This window comes from Hemiscyllium ocellatum, chromosome 8, assembly GCF_020745735.1.
Source record: "Hemiscyllium ocellatum isolate sHemOce1 chromosome 8, sHemOce1.pat.X.cur, whole genome shotgun sequence".
NCBI lineage: Eukaryota > Metazoa > Chordata > Chondrichthyes > Orectolobiformes > Hemiscylliidae > Hemiscyllium > Hemiscyllium ocellatum.
The window spans coordinates 70,789,018-70,814,704 of NC_083408.1; the positions used below are offsets into that span (position 1 = coordinate 70,789,018).

Sequence of the window (25,687 nt, forward strand, 5' to 3'; positions counted from 1 at the left end):
AGCTTTGGAAAGGATTCAGAATATTTACTAAGATGTTACCTGGTATGAAAGAGAGGTGTTACAAGGAAAAGCTGAGGGAACTGAGGCTGTTTTTGTTGGAGAGAAGAAGGTTGAGAGGTGAATTAATCGAGAGTATAAGACAATCAGAGGGTTAGATAGAGTGGGCAGTGGAAGCCTTTTTCCTCAGCTGGTGAAGGCTATAACAAGGGGACATAGCTTTAAACTAAGGGATGATAGATTTAGGACAGATATCAGTGGTAGTTTCTTCACTGAGTGAGGTAGGGACGTGTAGTAGACTCACCGCCAGCGTCAAGGGCATTGGATATACGTATGGATAGTTGTCGGTTAGAAGGGCATCAGATTATTTTCACAGGTCAGCGCAACATCGAAGGCCAAACGGCCTGTACTGCACTGTAACATTCTATGACTATTTGACATCACCTAAGCCACTGGAAATTTCAACGGCACATATAGTCCTATTTACCCTCCAATTTCATCTTTATTAATATCTTGGCCACTTGTGTCACAATTGAGAGATCTGTCCCCCAGACTAGTTAAGCCATCTCTCCACTCTGCAGGCACCCTGCCTCTATTCCTGATGAAGAGCTTTTGCCCGAAACGTCGATTTTCCTGCTCCTCGGATGCTGCCTGACCTGCTGTGCATTTCCAGCACCACTCTAATCTAGACCTTTTTACTGAGTTAAGCCATAGCCTGACATAATCACAGAAGCATTACTTACAATGTTCCATTACTGAGTTCTTCCTCACTCCACTGCTCGATCATGGTGACTGTGCTGACGAAGTCTTTCAGCTGCCTTTTATTGGTTCTGGAATACTCAGGTTAGGAATTCTCAAAGGACATTGGAAGATCTGATTTGGCATAGAAGGGAAGAAGGGATGCTGCTGAAGAGTGTAACGATGCTGCTCCTTTAACAAGGTTATGCTGTCCTTGGCTGCTTTTTCAGAGAGGTCGTAAAAGCAGTGATTCCAAAAGGTCTGGCTTGGATATGTTTAAAGCCAATTTGATTATAGCTAACAGATACTGCCTCAGAGAAAAGGCTTTCAAGATTAAAAATAAACACTTATACAGTGAAAGGAGAGTGGCCAGTTCTCCCAGCTCAGCTTTTGCTCTGGTTTGGTTCGGTTTTAACAAGTAGAGTTTTGTAGCTGTTGGACCCAATGAAGCAGGTCCATGCTGATCCTTCCTCTGTCTGACATCTCTCCTGTAAGAACCAGTATTGGAGTTTTCCTTTTTTTTTTGCAAAAGGAATTTATGGGGATTGTTGCAAGTGTTTGGAATAGCATCATTAAATTAGGATAATCTGTTGGGTTTTCATGTATGTTGTTATTCTATATTCTGTTTTCTTTGTGTTTCATTCAGTAACCTTATAAATAAATTCTGTTTTGTTTAAAACTAAGTGGCTTGACCAGTTACATCACTCCTGGAATATCTGCCGTACAGCTGATGAAAACAATTGGCAAAGTTAGCATCTGTGCTACTTTCTTCAAGTGTTTGAGGCAGTCTGGCCTGGTCCATAACAGATTGGGAGCTCTTTGCGGGATTTGTTCCCTAGTTCCAATTTGGGATTAGGGTTGTTGGACTCAAAGGCAGCAAGTAGTAGCTGGTAGTGTCATTTTTTTCCAGGTGTTGAATTTGTTAGTTTGAACAGTGTGTGGGATAGCAATGGCTCTTTCAGTTACCAAGAGTGTTCTGGGGGTGGAAGAAGGGTCTTTGGGAGTTTTGCAAAAGGTGATTAAGGCCAAACTGTTGGAATTAGCAGACAAGCTGGGGTTCGAGCTGCCTCCTTCTGCAAGAAAGGAGAGATAATTACAGCAATAGCTCAGCATTTAAATTTGCTGGAAATGCCCCCAGAATTCTTAGAGATGGCTAAAGTTGAATTGAAAATGAAGCGACTAGAGTCAAATGACAAGGAAAGAGCAAAAGAAATGAAATGTTTGAATTATGATTAGAAGCAGAGGAAAGAGAAAAAGAACAAATTGTTTTAGCTGAACAAAAAGAGAGACAGAGAAAGGAGAAGAGAAAGAACAAGAAACAGAAGAAAGAGAAAAGGAGAGGGAGTTTGAACTTCAGAAATTGACACTTAGACAAGAAAGTCACCTTAAAAGGATGTAGCTGAAAGCTGAAGGTAAGCTGAGTGAGGATGTGAGGATGAGCAAACCCATGGTAGCCAAAGGCCTGGTGAGAAACTTTTTAAATGTATTCAAGCATTGCCTCAATATGATGAGAAGGATGTAAAAACGTTTTCAAAAGGTGGCTAAACAAGAATGCAGTGGCCAGTGACCATGTGGCTTTGTTGTGGAACTCATGTGGAAGAGCAGAGAATTAAATTGGAAGTAACAGCTTACCAGCCGAGTTGTATTCAGTTCTGTGGGACTTGATTGGGCAGGTTCTGCTGGAGGTGTATGGCAGTATGCTTCTGACAGGTAGCATGTGTGAATCCATGAGGAAAGGTATCATCACCCTCATCTACAAGTGGAAAGATGAGAGGGAGGAAATTATAAATTAGTGATCATTTCACTGCTCAATGCAAATTTCAAAATCCTGTTTAAGGTCATCGCCAACCAGGTCAGGTCTGCTCTGGAAATGGTGATTCACCAAATCAAACTTGTACTGTACAGGTAGGATAATCTCTGATGGTCCCACACTCCTCAGGGATACAATTGCCTATGTATAAGACATGGGGGTGGACACCTACCACATCAGCTTTGACCAGGAGAAGGCCTTTGAAAGGAAATCGCAAACCTACATGTGGGGCGTACTCTCCAAAATGTGCTTTGGGGACGGAGTTTGCAATTAGGCCTGACTGGTCTACACCAACATGGTTAGTGCTGTCTCAATCAATGAGTGGGAATCCGAAAGCTTCCTGATCAGATCAAGGGCCTGGTAAGGCTGTCCAATCTGTCCTGCCTTCTTTGTGTGTTGTATAGAGCCTTTTGATAAGTCCATCAGGAAGGATGCGAGCCTGAGAGTGACGAAAATTCCAAGCAGTGGAAGCTGTAGGTGAAAGCCTCCCTGTACATGGATGATGTCAATATTTTTTGTTCAGATCCGTTGACAGTGTATAAAACCATGAGCAACTGCAACCAGTTCAAACTGGTCTTGGGAGCCAAAGTAAAAGTAAGGCCATGTTCTTTGGGAACTCAGCCAACCGATCCTTCACTGTTGGGAGAGATTACCTAAAGGTGCTGGGAAAATGGTTTGGAGGGGCTGGGGCAAGCGCATACTCTTGGGAGGAGCACTTTGCCCAAGGTGAGGCAGAAACTGGGCTTTTGCGAGCACTGCTTCCTCTCCATTTGCAGGTAAAAACTTGGCCATCAGGTGAGGGGCACTGTCTCTGTTGTACATGGTGCAGAACTAGCCAAATATATGTAAATATAGTCTTGTACCAAGAAGAACTGCCAAGGGTTTGTTTCTTGGATATAATCAAACTTCAATGATTTGTTGTTTGTTTATTTCTTCATATGCTATTGTACAGAGCCAAGCTATTTTATTGTCTGTATATAAAGATATTTTTATGAATAAAGTATATTTTTGGATTTTTTTTTCTGCACAGTATGTCTGTATGATTCTTAAAGACTTATGCTTACAGGACCTGTTCTTAGATTGTGCTTTCACAGTTTTGCAGATGTTTTTAAGACTTGGGAGACCACGTCTGCTATTATGCAGTCTTTGTCCTTGATCTGCACTTTCCAGCTGTCAGCTTTTCCTTTGGACCCCTGCTGAGGAACAAGGGGAGTAGCAGGAACAACAAGAGCTATACTAGCAAGACCAGCAGCCTCCTCCTTGGAAAGAGCCGCTGTCTGAAGATACAGCAGAAGACCTACCACTAATGCTGAAGTAAAGTACAGCGGAAATCATGTGAGCACAAGTAGTGTACAGTATTGGGACAAGAAGTCACAAAATTGAGGATCAGATTCAGACATCCTTCAAAATGTACCAGCATGACTGCAATGAGGCTGGAGCTTCAGCAGAAGGGAAATGATAACCATTCTGCATTTTCAGAGGATGAGGGGCAAAAGAAGTGGAACAGGAAGGAGAAGTCTGATATACTGATGACATCTGTGGCAGCTTACATAACTGCTGACAATGTTTGGGATGTTAATCTGAGGCACACCAACTATCTTACACAAAGATGCTGAGTTCTCCAACTCCCCAGAATAAAGCATTCCCGCATCCAGCAATCCATCCCTCCCACTGACAGGAGAGTGCAGCTGAGACCACAACCAAAGCATGAATAGAATTATGGCGATGATAAACCTTTCAATATACTCATTTGAGTACATGCGACAATAAAGTTAATTGAAGTCAATTTAGTTCAAATGATGGAGCAAACTCAAAGGGCCAAATGGTCTCCTCCTATTCCCATATCACCATGTTTATGCTTTATCCTTGTCACACCATTCTTCACAAGATGGCAGATGGCAGGTGTGAAATGTAGAGAAAGGAAATAAAGTTTTGAAATACTGTTTACAGTAAGCATTTAAATGTTTACTGTAATAAAGTAACACAGTTAAACAGGGAGAAAGTGAGAACTACAGATGCTGGAGATCAGAGTCGAGAGTAGGGTGCTAGAAAAGCACAGCTGGTCAGGCAGCATCCGAGGAGCAGGAGAATCGATGTTTCAGGCATAAGCCTTTCATCAAGAATTAGGTTTGTGGGCCAGAGGGGCTGAGAGATAAATGTGAGGGGTTGGGCCTGGTGGGAGAGGTAGCTGAGAATGTGGTAGGTAGATGAAGGTAGGGGCGAAGATGATAGGGAGGAGAAGAAGGTGGAGCGGATAGGTGGAAAGGACAATGGACAGGTCAAAAGGGCGGTGTCGAGTTGGAGGCTTGGGACTAGGATGGGGAGGAGGGGAAATGAGGAAACCGATGAAATCCACATTAATCCCATATGGTTTCAGTGCCCCAAGGCAGAAGATGAGGCATTCTTCCTCCAGGCGTTGGGTGATTAGGGTTTGGCGATGGAGGTGGCCCAAGACCAGCATGTCCTTAGTGGAATGGGAGGGGGAGTTAAAGTGTGTTCAGCCACAGGACGGTGGGGATTGGTTGGTGCGGGTGTCCCAGAGATGTTCTCTGAAATGATCCGCAAGTTGGCATCCTGTTTCCTCAATGTAGAGGAGACCACATCGCGTGCAATGGATACAGGAGATGACATTTGTGGAAGTACAGGTAAATTTCAGTCAGATGTAGAAGGAACCTTTTGGGACCCTCCAGCGCATCTCCTCCACTTCCTGCACCTCTGCCCTTGAACCCCACTCCTCTCAACACAACAAGGACAGAATCCCCCAGTCCTCACTTTCCACCCCACCAACCTCCATATACATCGCATCATCTTCCGCCACCTGCAAACACTCCCCACCACTAAGGATATATTTCCCTCCCCAACCCTGTCAGTGTTTTGGAGAGACTATTCCCTCTGCAACTCCTTTGTCAGATCCACACCCCACTCCCAGCATCTTCACCTGCCATCGCAAGAATTGCAAAATCTGCACCCACACCTCCCCCCCCCACCCCACCTCCATCCAAGGCACTTTCCACATCTTTCCACATCTGACAGAAATTTACCTGTCTTTCACACATGTCATCTTCTGTATCTGTTGCACTCTATGTGGTCTACTCTACCTCGGGGAGACAGGACGCCAACTTGTGGACTGTTTCAGAGAACATCTCTGGGACACCTGCACCAAGCAACCCCACTACCCTGTGGCCGAACACTTTAACTCCCCCTCCCCCTCCACCAAAGATTTGCAGGTCCTGGACCACCTCCATTGCCTAACCACCCAAAGTCTGGAGGAAGAACGCATCATCTTCTGCCTTGGGACTCTGCAACCAAACGGGATTAATGTGGATTTCACCAGTTTCCTTATTTCCCCACCCTCTCCCCCTTATCCTAGTCCCAAACCTCCACCTCGGCGCCGCCCTCTTAACCTGTCCATTGTCCTTCCCATCTATCTGCTCCACCCCCCCCTTACCCTTCACCTTCTCCCCCATCTTCATATACCTATTGCATTCTCAACTATTTTCCCCCCAACCCCAGCCCCTCCCATTTATCTCTCAGCCCCCCCGCCCCCAGCCCACAAGCCTCATTCCTGATGAAGGGCTTATGCCTGAAATGTCAATTCTCCTGCTCCTCGAATGCTGCCTGACCTGCTGTGTTTTTCCAGTACAACACTCTCAAAACTGTTAAACACACAAGTTAACATATTTTGATGAACTAAACCCTTTTTTGTTATGACTCCTGACTCCTTCATGTTGCTGGCCCTGTGACTTCCATAGATCTAGCGGGTAGTGACTTGTTTCCTTCCTTTTCTCAAATGCTTTTGTTGACATCCTCTGAGATTTGGTGCTCAAGAGGGCCCTGTCAAAGACTGTGAGCTGACAGGGACAAATTAAGTCATTGGAATGTGGGGGCAGCATTTGAGGTTCTAAAATAGACAGGTAAAATAGAAGTGTCTTGAGCACTGTACCACCTTTCCCCATCTTCCCTTGCTTATTTCACCACATTCCTCCTCAGCCAAGAGCTGGAATTCTCTTTATTGAAGTTCAGTGAGGCACTGAATGCACATGGTGTCACTTTCTTCAGTCCTGGTTAAAATGGTGGTGGTCTACCTGTGCACCCCATTGAAGGCCAAAATGCACTTGACTTTCTGCTTCATTGGATGTTCCATATACATAGTCACTTCCTTTCCATGGCCATTATATTGGTAAGAAGGCCAAGGGCAAAATGACGCTCAAGCTAGAGATTGTGTCTCCTCACAATTGTGTATATCCAATGGTTTGCATTGTTTCCGGAAAAGCTGAGAGAACCTCACTATTTACTGCTGCTGCTCAAATATAATCCTATTCATCAACAATCCATGAGGCTCAGCAAGTACACCGAGCTAAACAGAGCTTGGAGTATTCTACACCTTCCAATGGGAAATTTCCACTCTTTCTGCTCATTTGTGATATGTACTTCACCAAACCTGACAATCCAACTTGTCTGGTCAGACCAACCAAGATATACACTGATGAATGGTGAGCATGAGTTGTGTTCCAGGGTTTCCTTTTCTAGAGTGTCTTCTTCCTCCTCTGGCACCATTTCCTCAAGGAACTGTGAGAAATGGAAATGAGTTTGAGCAGTACCAGGTGAGATGATTCTGAAACACCATTGTGCACAGCATCATATTTTATTGACTAATGGTCAAGTCTAGAGGAGTGAATGTTGTGTTTGTATGCTACTAATGTTGTCACCATGTAGCTTGGCTCATCTATTTCTCTACCACCAATAGTCAGGCAGGCAAACACCAAGTTTATATCCAGCACCTCTTCCAATGTGGAAATGGCTGCAAGGCCACATCCTGTACCAGGCCTGTCGCTGATTTTTCTGTACTCTTGTCCAAAGACAAGAAAGGCCAGGTCTGTGAATGTGAACTGCATAATTTTTGAAGAGGATGGAAGGACATCCTTGATGGAGGGTTATTGAAGGTTGAATGTGATATTGCTAGATGATGAAAGGGAATGCCAGTGGTTTTGGCTAAGGTGGATATTTGAGGGGGGTAGACCTCCTGAGAGGTCTATTGTTGTTCCAAGAGTGAAGTGCAGAGTATACTGGTGAAGGCAGAGTGAAGAGGTTTGTACTTGAATGTATCACTTCAGTCATCCTTCCAAGCCTGGGCAAGTCTTGTGGCATTGTACTTGAGTGAGGCACTATTCTCCCAATCTCTTCAGCTATATCCAGTCATGCCCATTTCTCTTTTAAGTTGACTTTGTTCTGTATTGGAGGGAACAATGTCTCACAGCAGCAATGTACAAACTGCGGTGGGGTGTCCAAGAAAGCATTGGAAAAACGTAGTGCTGCCTTTACAGGCTGAGCATCCTTTCATGATGTTCTTGGCAGGGTCATGACTCCTGAATGCAGATCCAATTCCAAAGCTGTCTTTAACTATTGGGGCAAGGATAGACTGATGGAGGTTGGCATCATACTCTAGATGATTGGGAAATCTGGGAGCCATATAGAAGTTAGATGCATTGATTTGTGAAACACATACTGCCAATACATCCCTGAAACTTTGTTGGATTACTAGTAAGCTCCAAGATTTGTTTGTCCAAACGTGTCTGAAAATTAAAATTCACCCCCAAATGACAGGGGAGGGGGGGAGGAATAGCATAAGGCAAAGAGAGATGATAACTCAACAAAGAGTATAGACAGAAACAAAGTGGAATCATCACCAGCAAATGGTCCAGAATTTTGAATTCAATGGTTTTAATTCCTATGGTCTTCCCCAAACTTTAAGACCTGATCAAATTATAATTATTCCTCAAGCATTCATCCCATTCTGAATAAGAGCTATCTGAGCTGTCTCCTCTCTTTCTAATTCTCTCCTTGCCCCACCTGATCTTCTCAGGGCAGGCGTTGGTTTGGCCACTGTTGGAATATTGCGTGTAATTCTGGTCTCTTTCCTATCGGAAGGATGTTGTGAAACTTGAAAGGGTTTTCCCCTCACCAGCAAGCCTTAAGAACAAGTTTTCACTGTGTTCTCATAGCGCATGGAGGAACATCAGGAGAGCAACATTACTGCACAGAATGGCCAGCGTCATTTCCTGTCTCCGTTGTACATTGCTTTATTGAGTCTCCCATGGTGTTTAAGACAAGAAAGAAAAAAGAATCATTCCACATTTGGTCATGACCTCTGTAACTTTGTTGAGGAGTAACTTGTTTTGTTCAAAGAGTATGGGTATCCGGACTGTCAGTCTCCCTCTGCCGGAATTGTCTAAGAGGACCCTTATTTAGGTGAGAGGATCGGAAGACCAATGTTTTGTCCAAAAAAGAGCGGTGACATCCTTTGATAGTCCCCAAAGCCTTTCCTAATCACCCAGATCTTATCTGGGACTTACTTTCGGAATAGCATATGAATGGATTCAGTCTGCCCGCACTGATACATGGACTTCTGTTTAAACACTGAATACTTCCAGACAAAATACTGAGCACTCCATCCAGTCCAGTCGCAGTTGGAACAGACCATCCTTTTTGTGTCCTTTTGATCTTAGCTCATTATACTGAGAGAAGTCAATCCTCTCAATCCCTGCTGTGGTTTAATGAATGAACAAAGAAACAGAAACAATTGTCCGATTTTAAAGATAATCAGAATTAAGAGACGACGATTATCATAAATTTAAAGTTCCAACCGGTCAGTACGGTGTGATCTTCCTTGTCATATTCACTGAAAGTCTCGTGTATCTTGTACGTTAGTGTTTAGAGTTACTGGGTTACAACATTAAAGAGACAATTGTCGAAAGTGTATTGCTGGAAAAGCACAGCAGGTCAGGCAGCATCCGAGGTGCAGGAGAATCGACGTTTCGGGCAGAAGCCCTTCATACAGCTCTGATGAAAGGCATTTGCCCGAAACGTCGATTCTCCTGCACCTCTGATACTGCCTGACCTGCTGTGCTTTTCCAGCACCACACTCTCGACTCTCATCTCCAGCATCTGCAGTCCTCACTTTCACCTACATTAAGAGACAACCCCAGTAAGAAATGACTTCAAATCAAAGGCAAGGCACCGTAGATGTGAAAATCTGAAATAAGAACCAAGGCAAACACTGGAAATAACAATAAAGCTGGCAGCAGCTGTGGGGAGAGAAACCGAGTTAACACTTGAACTGTGTCACCTCTTCGTTCTGATGACAGGCTGAAATATTCTCTCTCTCCCCCGCAGCTGCTGCAAGACCCTGATAAAGTGTTTTCCCCAAATGGGTAATAATGAGACTTTACCGAAACATTCGTTATTATATTTTCATTCGCTTCGCAAATAAACCGTGTGTCACATTGTCAAAGATGAACTGGGCATAGCCAGCGACGCCCACTTCCCAGAGAAGAATTTTAAAACCCTGTATATAAGCGGACTCCAGCCGCACTCAGTGTGAAACTGTCAGGACCATATCCTGATGAACTTCGGATGGTGCGCAGTTGAAACGCGAAGGCCTTCGTTAATTTAAACAAAGACTTCCATTTTTGTGAAGTATCTTTTTGTCACACTGTCCACAAGCGTTATATCCCATTTTAAACAAAGCCCCTTGAGTGAACAATGGGCTGACGCTAAAGGGATGGTTTTTTTTCCCTTATTTAGCTCGAATATCACTCATTGGCTGAGGAAAGGGCCCAAAGCGCACTAAGTGACGGGAGGAAGGTTCTCCATATCGCTGTGTTCAGGACGTGCAGAGTTCACCGCGGGTCCCATTGCAGTGAGTGAAATCGCTTCCTCCAGCTGCTGTTAACTGCGGCTGAGGCATGACCGAAAATTAAACTGCTGCAGTTTCAAAGCAAAATGGGCCTCGTGATTTAAATCACATGTAAATAGCAAAGGCGACAGCTTCCTAAACCTCCCTGATTGATCTAACAGGATTTCATTCTGTCAGGAAAAGCGGAAAAAGGAGTACTTAATTCTCACTTTCAATCGGTCTGCTCTGGCACACAGGGCTGAATGGCCGCCTCCTTCTAGCCCAGTGATCGTAAGATGTTTTTATTGATTTGCTGACCATTGTCTGTACAGGATTTTTTTGGTGTTTCGCCATTTACGGTGAAATAACGAGATGTTCACCGACCTCAATGCGCTTTCCCCCCGCCCCCCCCCAATAATCCCAGCCTCGGGTGACTGTCTATGTGAAGTTTGCCCCGTGTCTGTGTGGGTTTCCTCCGGGTGCTCCAGTTTCCTCCCACAGTCCAAAGATGTGCAGGTTAGGTGAATTGGCCTGGCTAAACTGCCTATTAAGTCAGGCGTAAATATAGGGGAGGGGAATGGGTCTGGGTGGGTTACTCTGCGGTGGATCGGTATGGATTTGTAGGGCCGAAGGGCATGTTTCCACACTATAGGGAATTTAATCTGATATCCCTTCACTTCAAGATTCCACGTAAAATCTAACTGCAATCCAATTGTTTGACCTGGATTTGTAAAGAGTTTCTGGTGGAGTGCTGCTAACTGATGTAAGCGCCCTTTGATTTGTTCCAATGACAGGAATTGTTTTCCTCAGTAAGTTTACATTTTGTTACCAGCTTCTTAGTAAACGCCTGGCAACATCTGCGGAGAGAGAAACAGTTAACATTTCGAGTTCGCTATGACTCGTGTTCAGAACTCCTGCTCAGTTTCGTCAGCCGAATCTAGGGTTTGTTTCAGATTTCCAGCAACTACAGGGTTTATTTTTTGACTTGGTTAAAAAAAACAGCTTCAATCTTACCTTTTTATAATTTTACAAATGTCTAATCTTCAACTACAATGGAGCAGTAGCTAGTTCAATATCGAAACATGGAATACTGTGCATCTCGCATCTGGGATTGTAAGAAATTTAACGGGACTTCCTTTGGGCATATTAACTGACTTCCTGAAGAACATCTTCCCAGCTCAACCCGGCAAGAGCATTTTATCCCTTTCATCAGAGTCAACGGGGAACACATTAAAAAGCCGATCTGAGGAAAAGGGTGTGTGGTATCCCATCAGGGTCAAACTGCAATTTAGTTTGTCTCTGACTAGGAGCCTTTGAAATCCACTGGGAAACTAACGGGATTTGTAACAGACTGCTTGGGAATTCGGAATAATCTTCTTCCTGCGCCCTCCCCTTCCCCAAGCATACAGATGGTCAGACGTATAGAGTATATTGGAACAGAAATGAGTTGTTAGAAATTGCAGATCTGGTTGGAATTTTCAGAGCAATGTTACCAATGTTTGGGGCAGTGCCCCAGTCAGTTTGATTACACCAGGTTTCCATCCTCCCAGAAGTTGGGATGATCGCCTTTGGGAAAAATCTGGGTTTTTTTCTGCCTTTATTTCTACGTGTCAAAGGGCACGGGAATGATCCTGGTTTCCAGTGGCCCGCGCTCTCGGACATATCCCGGGGCTTTTCCAATGGCTCCGAGCTGACACTTCCCAACATTTCCAATAGTAGTCTGTCTCCACCTCCTCAGTGTTTTCTTTAGGTGCTGCGTGTTTGAACGAATGAGCACAATGAGAAAGTCGAGGAAAGAGCCGGTTTAATGGGAACCAGATGTGGGGGAGTGCGGCGAGACTTGTCGATCAGTTTCGGCCTAATCCAATGAGGGCCGGAGTTGGGGAGTTCTGCCTTCTCCCGGGGGCTATTGGCTGTTCTTGGGGTTAAACAGAAAGCCAGCTATAAAACCAGGAGATCAGAGCGAGAGAGCCGCTTCTCCTCCCCTTTCCTATCCACTTTGGAACACATCTGTTCGCTTCCAGAAATGCAGGGAAGGGGCTTAATTTCCCTGTTCAAACTGCACTGGCTTCTCAGCTTGGTTTCTGCAATCGAAAGAGAGGAGTTTTTCCCGTTTGGTCCCCACACACCAGACCTGACCCTGCAGCAAGGCGATGATGAAACCTCTCCAGTTATCCAACTCAAAAGGCCATTTGTCTTTTATGACACACAGTTCAGTCACCTCTACGTAAGTTGTACCTTCAAACCTATTTATTGTGTTTTGTGAGTGGTGCTAAACAGAACTATGTGGTCCACTTCTCCTCGCATTGTCCATGGAGCCAGAGCCGCTCCCCGCTCATTGCCCGGGCTGGCGCATTATCTCTCAATTTTCCGTTACCGCTTCCCAGACTCGTAGCCCAGTCGGGCTGTGACAACCCGCTTTCCAGAGACCGCAAACATTTAGAAAAGGCATTAGTCTGAGAAGCTAATTGGGCTGAATCACGGGGCGTTCATTCCCACGCTGAGACAGGACAAACTGAAATGTAATCTGATCTGATCTGAAATGATATTTAAATCGAAGTATGTGTTGACATAATTTGTGGAGAGCTTTGGACATGCCTGAAAATTAACTATTCAGAGCAATCGTATGTAAAAGTGCTAAAGTCGAGTCAGAGTACTTTTAGAAGAATGTTATTGTAGCCATTAAATTTAGGAACAAAGACTGGGCAGGGCGTTGCACTGTATTCCGGGTAAATAATTGAACTCTTAATCTTCAGGTAGGAACGAATGGGATCATCTCCACGCAGGATTTCCCCCGAGAGACTCAGTATGTAGACGACGGATTCCCCACTGATTTCCCGGTGATAGCGCCTTTCCTGTCAGATATCGACACAAGCAATGACCGAGGGCGGATTTATTACAGACAAGACGATTCCTCGGATGTCCTTGGCCGCGCCGGCCGGGAGATCAGGAGAGGTTTTCCTCAAAGCTCATTCACTCCGACCAACGCTTTCATCGCCACTTGGGAGAACGTGGCGGCTTATGAGGAAGTGTCGCGCTCGGTTGCCTCCTCTGACAGGGTAAGAAACTACAAGAAAACGACCGGTGAACCTTATTAGGTGCTGAGATACCAACAACTGTGTATGGGCCAGGCCTGTGAGTGCCTTCCTCAAAGCTTGCTGATCTAGACCAGCACTGAGAACCACTCCTACAACATTACTTTTCCACGATTAACTTACAGAGCGGAAATCTGAGACCATGCTGGTTAACTTGGTAACACCGCAGGTACCAGATGTTTGGCTGAAGTAAACCAGGGTGCATTTTGTTGATAGAATATGTTTATTTGAGTAAGACAAGTCTGATATGATTCTATGTCAGCTCTGTTTGTCTCTCAACAGATGCTGCTAGACCTCCTTGAGTTTCTCCTGAATGTTTCATTTGTATTTCAACTTTCAAGCAGCCACAGTACTTTGTTTTTTTTTAAATTACTTCTTCAGGTCTGCATGGATCACTGGTGTAGCCACTGTTGCTGCCCATCCTGAATTGCCCTTGAGCAGCTGATAGTAAGCACCCTCCTGGAACCGCTGTAGACACTGTGGGTCAATTACACTCCAGTGCAGTCGGCCATAGATTTCCAGGTTTTATGTTTGTAATGGTGAAGGAATGGCAATTATAGTTCCAAGTCAGAATGGGATGTAACTATGAGGAGAACTTGTGGTGGTGGAGTGAATGCTGGTCATCAGTAAGATGCAGATCAGACAGGCTGATGTCAAGCTTTCTAATTTTGTAGGAACCACACTTAATCAGGAAGCAGAGAGTACTCCAGCATGTTTTTAACTTGTGCTTTGTATTTGGATAAGCTTTGTGGAGATGAGTTATTTGCTACAGCTTTCACAGCTTCTGCCCTGCTGTTATATGTTGGAGAGGGTCATTGTTTAACAGTTGAGTGGCATGAATATTATTGGCCACTTATCAGACCATGTCAAATGTTGTCCACATCTTGGTCCATGTAGGAAAGAACTGCTTTATTATCTGTAGACTTATGAATAGTACTGGACATTGTGAAATCATAGGAAATACCTGTGACCTTTTGATGGAGGGGAGGTCATAGATGAAGTAGCTGAAGATGGTTGAGCTTCAAGCACTCTTTGAAGGACTCCTAGTATTTTGGAGCCAAGATTGATTAACCTCCAATAACCACAGCCATGTTTCCTTGTACTGGGTTTGTCCCCTCGTAGTACAATATTTTCCCCACCCTCCTCACTTTCACCCACCTGCCCCTCAAATCCCAGCAACTTCAATATTATAAGTGCCCCTTTGTCAAGTGCTGCCTTCACATCATGGGCAGTTTCTATCATCTCACCTGTGGAATTATCTTTTTTGCTCAAGTCTGGATCAAGGTCTGGATCAGAGTGGCACTGGTAGAATCTAATTGTGTGACCAGGTTGTTGCTGAATATGTGTGATGGTGAAAACATTGACAATGCCAGCTTCTGTCACTTTGTAAATGGTTGAGGGTAGATTGATGAGGTGACAATTGTTTGAATTGGATTTGGGCATATTTGGGTAATTTTCCAGAATACTGTATATATCACAATGTTATAGGGATATATATACTTCTGAATTATGAATCTTCTGTACTGCAGCTGGGATATTAACCATAGTCCATATTTGTGGTATAATAGCTGTTTCTTTGTATCATGTTAGTGAATTGAGTTGAATGAAGGCCAGCAGATATGGTGCTAGATATGAGGCCAAGATGAATCAGCCACTTGGCATTTCTGGCTAAAGTTGCTTTTAACTAGTATAGTCTTGTCTTTTGTGCAGATAGGTAGAGCTCCTCATTGTATGGGTGGTGATGTTTGTGCATCCTTCTCCTCTTTAGTTGTTTAATTGTCCACTTCATTGAGGTCTGAATGTAATTGCACTGCAAAACTATGATCTGATCCTTTGGGTGTGCAATCCTTCACCTCCGTCTATAACATGCTGCTGCTATTGTTTATTATGAACAAAGCTCTGTGTTGAAGGTTAACTCTGGATTTCTCTGCATGCTTGGTGCTGCCCCAGGGATACTCTCCTACACTCCTCAGTAAAAGAATTAGGGCTAGTTCCTTGCTTTGAAGGGCATTATTGAATCAAATGAGTTTTTGCAACCTGTTAGTTTCGTGGCCATCATTGATTCTGGCGTCCTGCTCCAGATATATACTTTGAACTTATATTCCAGCAATTCTCATGGCATGATTTGAATTTGTGTCTTCAGATCAATAGTCCAAACCTCTATATTACTAATCCATTAACGTTACCAGTACACTAACATTCCTATATACTTACATTGCAAACCATTCTTGATGAAATATGATCCATTTCAATATTAATGATGGGTCATGGTGGAAAGCAATCCATTCTAAATCTAAGTATTCGATGGGTATATTTATTATGATTCTTAAGACCCAGTTTAGTTCTTGTTTGCCCACGCAGATTGATCTGAGTTTGTCAAAACCAGATGCACACAGTTTTCGTCACTAATTGAACAATCATTCTTCAGCAAGCAAGTTATTTTGGAATTAACATCGATCCCATGCTTTTCATGTGAAAACGTCCAGTTTTCTAAACACAAAAACAAAGTGCTGGAAACTCTGGTCTTGCAGTATTTGTCAACGCAGTATTTCAGAATTTCCTGCATCTGCAGTACTTTGCTTTTATTTTAATTTTCTAAACATTTTCTGTAGGCTTAAATAGGTTATTCTTCTGAAATGTCTCATGATTGAAGAAATTGCCTGACTATGTAATTTATTCATATTTTTCTCTCTTTAGTTCAACACCTTTCAGGCACTGTTGGCTTTTGATGAGTCAAACACCTATGCAATTTTTCTCTACCCAGAAGATGGGTTGCAGTTCTTTGGAACCCGTCCTAAGGAGTCCTACAATGTTCAGATAGAGCTGCCTGCTCGCGTGGGCTTCAGCAGAGGGGAAACTGGTTTCTTTCTGTGGAAAAGTGAGGGTCCTTATTACAGTATTACCAGCAATGAACAATCTGTGAAAAACCTATATCAGTGAGTACTTTTCATTGTAGATTGCTTTCATTGCCATGTAGAATGTTGCCCTTTCAATCACTTTGCTTCTGCAACTCTCTCCTCCTTTAACTCAATCCTCTTTGACCAAGCCTTTAGACATCTATCCTCATATCAACTTCTTCACATTGCCATCAGCTTTTGTCCATTCAATTCCTATGACTTTTTCTGAGGTTAAAGGCTCTAACTAAATGCATTAGTTTTAATTACATAGTAAATTAAAAACCTATATTTTAAAAGCGAATTTGAATGCTTAGCTGATTGCATTCGGAAGCAATGTATTGCAAACTTTTGTATGTATTTAAGAACTTAATACCCTAGGTGAATAAACTACCAGTAAGTAAAGTAACAAACACTCAGTTTTGTAGATTTTATGAACTTGATATCATGTGCTAGACTTTATATTCACTAAGTTATAATTGGAATTATTTTGAGTGACAAAGTGAAATTTTGACTGACATTCACTGGAAATCTGCTTGAAACACTAATAACTAAAGCCATCTGCTAATGTTAAATTAAGCCTAATTATATTATTTTATGATCACTGCAGGATGGGCAATTCAGGTACTCGAGGAGTTTGGGTTTTTCATATCGGTGGAGCTTCCTCATTTAACAATGTAATTCCAGCAAATATAGGAGGGACACCTTCAAGAGAGGACTCTGTTGTAACATTGGATAGTGCTTTAAGTGGCCCAGTTCAGCATAATATGTTGGAATCTGAATACACTGACAATGAAGATTACAAACAATATTATGAAGATGATGATGAAGAAGAGGAATACATGCCTTCTGTACCCACAGAGGCTGTGGATAGAATTGATGGGATTCCAGACAACCTACCATATCCAGATGGAGGCATTATACCTTCCTATCCTGAAGGTTACCCAGAGGCAGGCATTGTGTCATCATACCCTGAGACTGGGGTTTTGCCATCATATCCCGAGAGGCAACCTGAGGTTATGACTGAGTCAAGGTACCCTGTTGGATACTCAGAGGTTGAATCTTTGCTGAGAATTCCGTTACCAGTTACACATAATAGACATATTGTCAGTGTGGAAGAAGATGATGAAATAGGTACTGGTGGTAAGTAACATGGAAAGTTAATTTCAGATATATTTATGCTATTTTATCAATACGTAATGATAAAATGTTCACGTTTGAAATTGTCCCTGTACTACTCTATTCTATAAAAACAACAGAATTAGAGTTTACTCTTCAAAAAAGCACTTTTACAATTGATGAGCAAGATATAACCAATGCAATGTACTGTGTCAAAAATAAATGCTAGTGCATGTCCTGATACATTTAGACATTTTTACATTTAGTCATCAAATAGTGTAATTATTGAAAAATAAAGTAAGTGTAAATAAAATTATTGCCCAATGAAGTCTGTATTTGTTGAAGTGGTAAGTAGGGATTTGATAACTTATTATCCCCAGAGTTTAGGGTCCTAGTAACGCAGATTTTTTTCAAAGAAAACAACGTTGGCACAATTTTCATTGAAAATAGCAATGTTGCTGATAGCTCATGAGTGGTATAAGTTATGAACTGATATTTTCTTTGTTGTAGTGTGGAAAAATGTTGGATACTGTAACTAAAGCATTCTTTGTTTTCCAGGTTTCACGTATAATACAGGCACAAGGGAAACCTGTGCGAGAAACCAGGGACAGTGTTCCCAACATGCTTATTGTGCTGATTACTCAACTGGATTCTGCTGTCACTGCCATTCTGGTTACTATGGCAATGGAAGAGAATGTCTACCAGAAGGTAGTTTAAAAAAAAAGAACATTCCTATCTTAACTAACTTTAGCTCTGTGTTTTGAAACTGTCTGCCTACAATTGCACTTGTACATGCACACAATAATAGTTTGATTAATTTCTTTGTAGGTGTTACTCAGCGTGTAAATGGAAAAGTAAATGGAAAATTAATAGTTGGAGCCAATCGAATGCCTGTGGAGTTTCGGAATGCTGACTTGCATGCATATGTAGTTGTAAATGATGGGAGAGCCTTTACAGCTATTAGCCAAATTCCCGAGGTGGTAGGTTGGGCAATGCAGTCGCTTCCTATAATTGGAGATCTTTTTGGATGGTTGTTTGCTGTGGAACAACCAGGCTTCAAAAATGGTTTCAGCATTGCAGGTAAATACAATTCTATTGTATAATGTTAACTGAAATTTGACATTTCCAAAGTCCAGACCAAGAAATGGCATTGATAAGTGAAGAGTTGTGAACTCCTGACTCCAAGGCCTAATGCTGGAACAGCCCATCTGTAGACTGTGTCACACAGATGAGCCAAAAGCCCTTTGGTGTTCTTTCAGATCAGTGCTTCAGTTTACAAAATACTTAATGTTGAAATCACTAATCAAAACTTGAACCTGAATTAACATTGTGTTATGTTGTGTGATTACCATTTTTGAATGGAGTGTTTGAAGTCCGTCTCTTAATTTTAAATATTAGTAAAATAAATAATTTGTGACTCTTACACCAATTGTGAGTTAGTACCTATATTTTTGTACAATTTATGTTTGTGAGAAGCATTCTTTATGGCTCAACACGTAAAGACACCAGTGGTGAGCCATTCAAAATCCATCCAGTTGCATAAAGTCAGGCTCCCACTCCGTGTTGACTTAGTTGACAATTGCAAGAGCAGTGATCCATTCATCGTCAAGCTACCTTTTTGTATCATATGATGATGAACCTGCTGAGGGTGAGAATTAATTTACTTAAATTTCAAGCAATCTGAAGAAGGGTCACTGCATGCAAAACATAAAATCTGTTATCTCCCCACAGATGCTACCAGACTAGCAAAGTTTTTCTGGCAATTTCTGTTTTTGTTTTTGATTTCCAGCATCTGTAATTCTTTATTTTTTTTCCCAAAGTATTTTGCTTCTCTTTCACAATTTTCTGTCTATCTCTGCATATCGCTGTGTGCAGCCTATATCATGCAATGGTTTTATAATTGTCATGATACTCTCGAGTAGAATGGTAGTGCTATAGTTGACCTCAAACTAGGTTGTGGAGAAAAACATTGGTCATGATCTTTTGGTCCTCATTAGATGTCAGTTGAAATGCAGTGTGAGGATTTGAGATAATTATACTGTGATTTTCTGCTGTGATAAGATAGCATTTGTAGTGATTCTAATAAGGTCAGCTGGACCTCATAGAATATGAGTTTCCTGATTGGGGCTGTTATTATGCTGCAATCAGGAAGCCCTGGCTGACAGATAAAAAGATATACTGACACTGTATGAAACAGTATTATTGAAAAACTGTTCATGTGTAAATAAAGGGTGCCTTGGTGATGGGATGCTGGCTTCTGTGGAGTAATGTTACCATCATGTGACATATTGGTTTTATTGGAGGTGTAACGAAAGAGACAATTCAAACAACTACAATCTTGTGAAAGCAGGTCGCTTTTATTACATAACTTACATTTAAAAAATTTTTTTCTAGGTGCTAAATTTATTCGCAATGTTGATATCATCTTCTATCCTGGCAACGAGAAGTTAAATATAATGCAAATAGCTCAAGGACTTGATACACAGAATTATCTCAGCATTGCCACTGAAATTGAGGGTGAATTGCCTGATATTGCCCAAGGTGCTACGGTCCAGATCCAACCATATGATGAACTCTACCACCGTTCTAGTTCTGGTATGTTAACATCATTAAGTTGTATTTTTTTTAATCGCACAGTAAAAGTCATGCAATGTGAAAAATTGTAGTTTTTTGTTTCAAATCATGTGTCTTGCAATTTTCTCTGAAAGCAGCTGCTAAATAATTAGATTACTAATTTCTTGGCATGGGAAGAGCTTTGTAATGGCATATAACCAATCCCATTCTAAATTAGCTTTCTGTATAAACAATGTGCTGAGAAGTATAAACAATATTGAAATTTTCAATATTTAATTGTTAAGTTTCTGCAAGTAGTACAGATACTAATTTTACTTTCAAACTTCCCCTTTGCAGCAATTACTTCTACAACCTACAGGGAGTATTCAGTTGAAACCAGGGATGGTAGGACACAGACACTTCGATATCAGCTGAGGCAGAACATTACTTACTATGACTGTGAACATGCACCAAGGACGACTCCAGCCAGTCAACAACTTAATGTTGATCGTATTTTTGTGCTTTATGATGAGAGTGAGAAGGTTGTTAGATATGCAATGATTAACCAGATTGGAGCCGCCAGAGGTAAATCATTTCCGGATTAGAATCACACCCTATTTTTACATTTCTTCATTTAATTAGCTCCATGAAGAAAGAATAAGGTGGTGGAATTGCCAATGCCTTAATTTTTTTAAAACAGTATTTAAACATGCAGTGAGCAGTTTAAAACTATCCTGACCACTTCCTTCCAATTCAAGGAGTTAACTGTCTTATATATCTGCAAGCTAAACAATATTTGCCATCAATTCCTGGTGTAAAAGCAATATTTGCTTAATCCTTAAGTAATATACTATATGTCTTCTCTGCAGTAACACTGACCCATGCCTTCTGGTTGTTCATGAATAAAAAAAAACTTGCTCATTATTAAGCCATAAAAATATATTCATAAAGGAGGTGGGTAAGAAAAGGACAATGACCAAACAGCAAGATCATTAAAAAGATTGAGACATGGTCTTAATGTGTCAGATATCTTAACAAAGCTGTCTTTTACTTTGAACAAGTGAATAAGTCTGCTTTTGGCCTGAGGTCAGCACGTTATGTTATTCAATGAATGGTAAACTGTCTGATTGGGAAGGGGATCATAAGCTCTTTGATTTGAAATATGTAGGACTCTTTTCTAGTATTACCAGTATATACCAATTGAACCTAATTAAATTATTCCCCTGTCCCTGAGTCATTATATAACTGGCCTTCTGAAATTATATGTGCTCTTCCCCCCTGTATGCACAAGCCTTCTTTCCAATGCAGTTTGTCATGTATTTCTTTTGTTCTTTCTATAGGTAACTTGAGGCCTGATACAGTAAATCCATGTCAGGATGGAAGCCACACTTGTGATCCAAGAGCACAATGTTTTGCAATAAATGAACGTGAACACATCTGCAAGTGTGCTCCTGGCTATGAAGGAGATGGCAAAGTTTGCTCAGGTCTGTGAAGACAATCAATGTATTGTTAGTACTGGACTGTCTTGCCTATTGCTTGTTTTACACCTTTTACCTTGCTCTCATTCTAACGAGAAATGTTTTTCACCAAAACTGAGAAAGGTGTATGAACATTCTGTTTCTGCTTGACATAATATTAATTTAAATCCACTGTTGCATGGTATTCTTACAACTTTAAAATGATTCTTTGTGTTTTATAAATGATCATGAAAATAATTACCACCTGGAAAAAAACTAGTAAAATAGTTTGGTAGTTTCAAACTGACATGGCAAGATTTTCCTTATATATGCCTTAAATTTCCACACACTTTCCAGAATTTTAGAAATGCAGGCATTGAACTTCTACTCTGCAAAATCTGCAACTGAAGGTAGATCTTGTTTACATTCGGCCTTTATCTTATATAATAGCTGCTCCTATTTAGATCTAGGGTCTTATTGTAATATATGAGAGAATATTGCCAAAGTTTGTGTTATATATGCAAATTTGTATTGATCATGGTCCAGAAACTAAGGGCAATGTAAGAAATGAGATGCTTCTGTTGCTTGAATTGGTAAGAACTTGTGGATCATAATCCTGAGAGGTTTTTAACAGCCGTTGCTATATTTGAAGAGGTTATTTGGGGTAGTTTTGAGTTTTGCAGTGCATCTGTACAGAGACCATCTTACTCTGACAACCTTGGCGCTTATACAAGAGCTGGTTTATTACCAGTAGAAGAAGATTGAAAATCAGCATAATAAAAGTGAAGCAGTATTTGAGGAGGATAAAACACAGAGGCAGTTAGCCCCTCAAAAAGGGGTTGACAGCCCTTGGTAATCTGTCAAAGATAGCAGTGAGGATCTTTGTATGAGTGTATTGTTTATTGAAACAAAAACAATGGGAGAATGATGCCAGCTTTTGCAGTGAAGACCTTTAGCCAAGATCATCTGCTGAGCAGCTGTGTCTGTTGCTGGAAAACATCACTACACACAATTGCAATGCAATTGGTTCATTCCAAGAGGCTGTGTGGAATCTGTAGAGGCAACCAGAGATTTGTCAGAAACCTAACATAATTTTTAACGGAGCTGGAGAATTCAAGCTGTATGGCATGATAACAAGAACATTGTTTTAGGATCATCCAGTTACAAGTATCTCCAATATTAGGCTGCTATAGATGGCATCTATCTAGCATTGCTAGCTCCTGCATTAAGTCCAATGAATCTTCTGAATAGAAACAGCATCATCTCATGGAATGTTCAGATCATGTGAAACCAGTCAGTCCTTCACAACCAACTTGGCGAGGCTCATGAACCTTAAATCCATCATAAATAGCTCTTATGAAGAGATTCTAGGCTTTAAGGAAATGTCAAGACTAGTTCAGTGAGAATGATCTTTGGATCCAGAAGCTACTAAATTGCAAGCATCAGGCAATCCTGAACTGGGAGTATGACCAAAATCCTAAGGAAAGAAAGCAGCTCAACAGAGAAATTAAGACTCCTATCCAATCAGGAACCAACAAAGAATAAACAGTGGATGGAAATTCCAGGAATTCCAATACCTCACCAATAGATGTGACTTCCAGCCATGAATTGCCTACGGCCCAACCACCCAAGGACCTACTGCACTGAGCATCTGGAAGAGAATGTCACTCATCGCCATGAATAAAGAGGCAGTCGTCTCTCACTCTGAGGAACACTCTGAGGATCTCCTCAAATGAAACTCCGTTTTCCATGTGCTGCCCTTGACCACATCCCACATTTCCATCTTAGCAGAACCCCAGCCTGACGTATGAGTTAAGAGGCCATCCAATAGCTGAATACCAACAAAATCACCAGCGCAGATAGAATCTCTGCGAAATAGAGGGGAAGCAATCTTGTCATGAATACATAACCTCCTGTCCCTCATCCAAAGTGGAGAGCACACCAACAGATCTGATTCTGTGGTTATGACCATCTTCAAGAATGGTGATAAAACCGATTGTGGCGGACAGCAGAGAGGTCTCTTTGCTATCCACCACAATGATGGTCATTACAAAAGTTCTCCCCTATCACCACGTCCTAGTGACTGAACAGATCTTGCCAGAGTCACAGTGTGGATTCTGTTCATCAAGGGGCACAGCAATGAGGATCTCTGTTCAAAAAGATAGTGTAAAGAGTAACAATAACTTTTTATATGTGATTTTGTTTGACCTTATAAAAGCCTTTGACTCTCCTGGAGGGATTATAGAGCGTTCTTATCAAATTTGGCTGCTTCCAGAAATTGATCACTGTTTTCTGTCTGCTGTAAGACAATATGCAAGTGTCGTCCTCACCAATGGATCCACCACAGAGCCTATATGTGTGAAAACCAGAGTTAAGTAAAGCTGTCTCATTGCACCAATGCTCTTCTCCATCACTGCAATACTCCATCCCATATCTTTTGGTAACAAAGATCTCAAACCCAGCTTCAAGTTCATGTTCTACAAAGAAACCCTGTTACCTGCCTTTCTATGTGAATCAGGAACATACAACAACGATTTCAAATTACTGAGAAATATTACTACTGCTTCTGCAAAATCCTGCAAATCTGATGAGAACACAGTGGCTCCAGTAACAGTGTTGTTTCTCAGGCCCGTATTCCTAGCATTAAGGCACGAATTACAATCACGCACCTGTATTGGACAGCCAACATTGTCAATGTAGCTGGCATAAAACTTACAAAATAAGCTCTCTCCTCTGAACGGCAGAGAAAATGCTTCAAGGATGTCCATAAAGCCTCCGCCAAAAAATGCAAGATCCCCATTGACTCACTGCTTTAAACTATTCAAACTGGAGAAGAGGCATCCTTGAAATTGCCAACTATTTTAAACATCTCTGACAGGCCCAGGTGGAGGCCAAGCACAAACAGCAGAAGTCTGAAAAACTGATTAGCATATTCACCTCTTCGAACACCCCCTATAGTCCCTATGGCAGAGTGTGTGGATATAGCATTGGACTGCCTGTACACCTCAGGATTCACTACACTGGAGTGGGAGAAAGTCATTGTTGCTTTCTAGAATGTCTAAACCAAACCCCCCATTTAATTGTCTACATTAATGCCAAATTTACTAGAGGTTGTCATGAAGTTTTCATCCTCTGACCTGTTTGATGAGAAGAATTATGTGAAGAGATTTCTTATGATTATGTGCATTTTTTTGATGAAGTAAATTATTGCCATCAGACATAATGGCTCACCTATGACCATTACAGCAAAGAAAGTGCTTCAGTAGAGATAACAACAGAGAGAATAAGAGAAACTTGAAGAATGCTTTCATTTTGAAGTCTCTGTAATGTTTGCTTGAATGTATAGCATGCAATGTTGTAGCTTGCTTTGATCTGCATAACTTTCTTATCCAAAAAGGCACAGATATCAGTAATGCCTGGATAAGTGGCTTTAGGAGAGAATGCAGTAGAACTTGATGAGGACTGTTACCTTGTGGATGTTTCAGTGCCAATTGCAAAGAAGAAGAACCAAAAAGCATCTAATCAAATCAGTTAGTATTTAAATACAGCTGTTCTTGTGGTGTGTATGCAGTAATGTGATATTTACATTCTTGAGTTAATAGCAACAGGCTTTATTGAAAGCAACTACTAATAATTGACCATAACCTATTGCAGAAAAATAGTTCCAGTAATGTGTCCATTTATCTTGGACCCTACAGACCCAAGTTCCAGGTCCATATGATCTGATGCCACTATGATATTGCACCTTTTGCACAGTCTTAGTAGCTGTACTTAGTCTGTATCTCCTCAGTTGTTTTTTTTTTGGGTGGTATGGTGGCTCAGTGGTTAGCATTGCTGCCTCACAGCACCAGGAACCCAGGTTCATTTCTGTCTGTGTAGAGTTTGCACGTTCTCCCGTGTCTGTGAGGGTTTCCTCTGGGTGCTCCGTTTTCCTCCCACAGTCCAAAGATATGCAGTTAGGTGAATTGGCCATGCTAAATTGCCCATAGTGTTAGGTGCATTGGTCAGGGATAAATGTAGGGGGGTGGGTCTGGGTGGGTTGCTCTTCGGAGGGTCGGTGTGGACTTGTTGGGCCGAAGGGCTTGTTTCCACACTGTAGGGAATCCAATCTAATCCAATCTTTTAATGGTACACATTTTTACCATTGTTCAACCTGAAATATTTAACTCTTTTCTCTGCTTTCTCCCCCCATAAATCTGTTGGTTGAGAAACTAAGCTCCAACAACACAATCACCCAAGACTGGAATCGAACCTAGGAGCCTGGTTCTGAGAGGCAGCAGTGCTAATAGAACCAGACTCCTAGGTTCGATTCCAGTCTTGGGCGACTGTCTGTGTGAAGTTTGCACATT

At 41.8% G+C, this 25,687-nt stretch overlaps 1 protein-coding gene across 7 annotated transcripts in view; it reads left to right on the forward strand.

Annotated features, from left to right (window-relative positions):
- The first annotated feature begins 11,538 nt into the window (after nt 1-11,538).
- The window catches only part of nid2a (nidogen 2a (osteonidogen)), a 127,645-nt gene continuing 113,496 nt past the window's right edge, over nt 11,539-25,687 (forward strand). For 5 of the 7 annotated variants that reach the window (XM_060829163.1, XM_060829166.1, XM_060829168.1 and 2 more), the window contains exons 1-9: nt 11,540-12,447; nt 12,977-13,279; nt 16,013-16,251; nt 16,820-17,352; nt 17,887-18,036; nt 18,157-18,408; nt 19,723-19,923; nt 20,239-20,466; nt 21,222-21,365. In XM_060829163.1, coding sequence (XP_060685146.1) covers nt 12,247-12,447; nt 12,977-13,279; nt 16,013-16,251; nt 16,820-17,352; nt 17,887-18,036; nt 18,157-18,408; nt 19,723-19,923; nt 20,239-20,466; nt 21,222-21,365 — 2,251 coding nt within the window. In that variant the 5' untranslated portion in view covers nt 11,540-12,246. Of the gene's footprint in view, nt 12,448-12,976; nt 13,280-16,012; nt 16,252-16,819; nt 17,353-17,886; nt 18,037-18,156; nt 18,409-19,722; nt 19,924-20,238; nt 20,467-21,221; nt 21,366-25,687 lie in introns of all 7 variants that reach the window. The other 2 variants (XM_060829167.1, XM_060829165.1) reach the window with 1 other exon arrangement.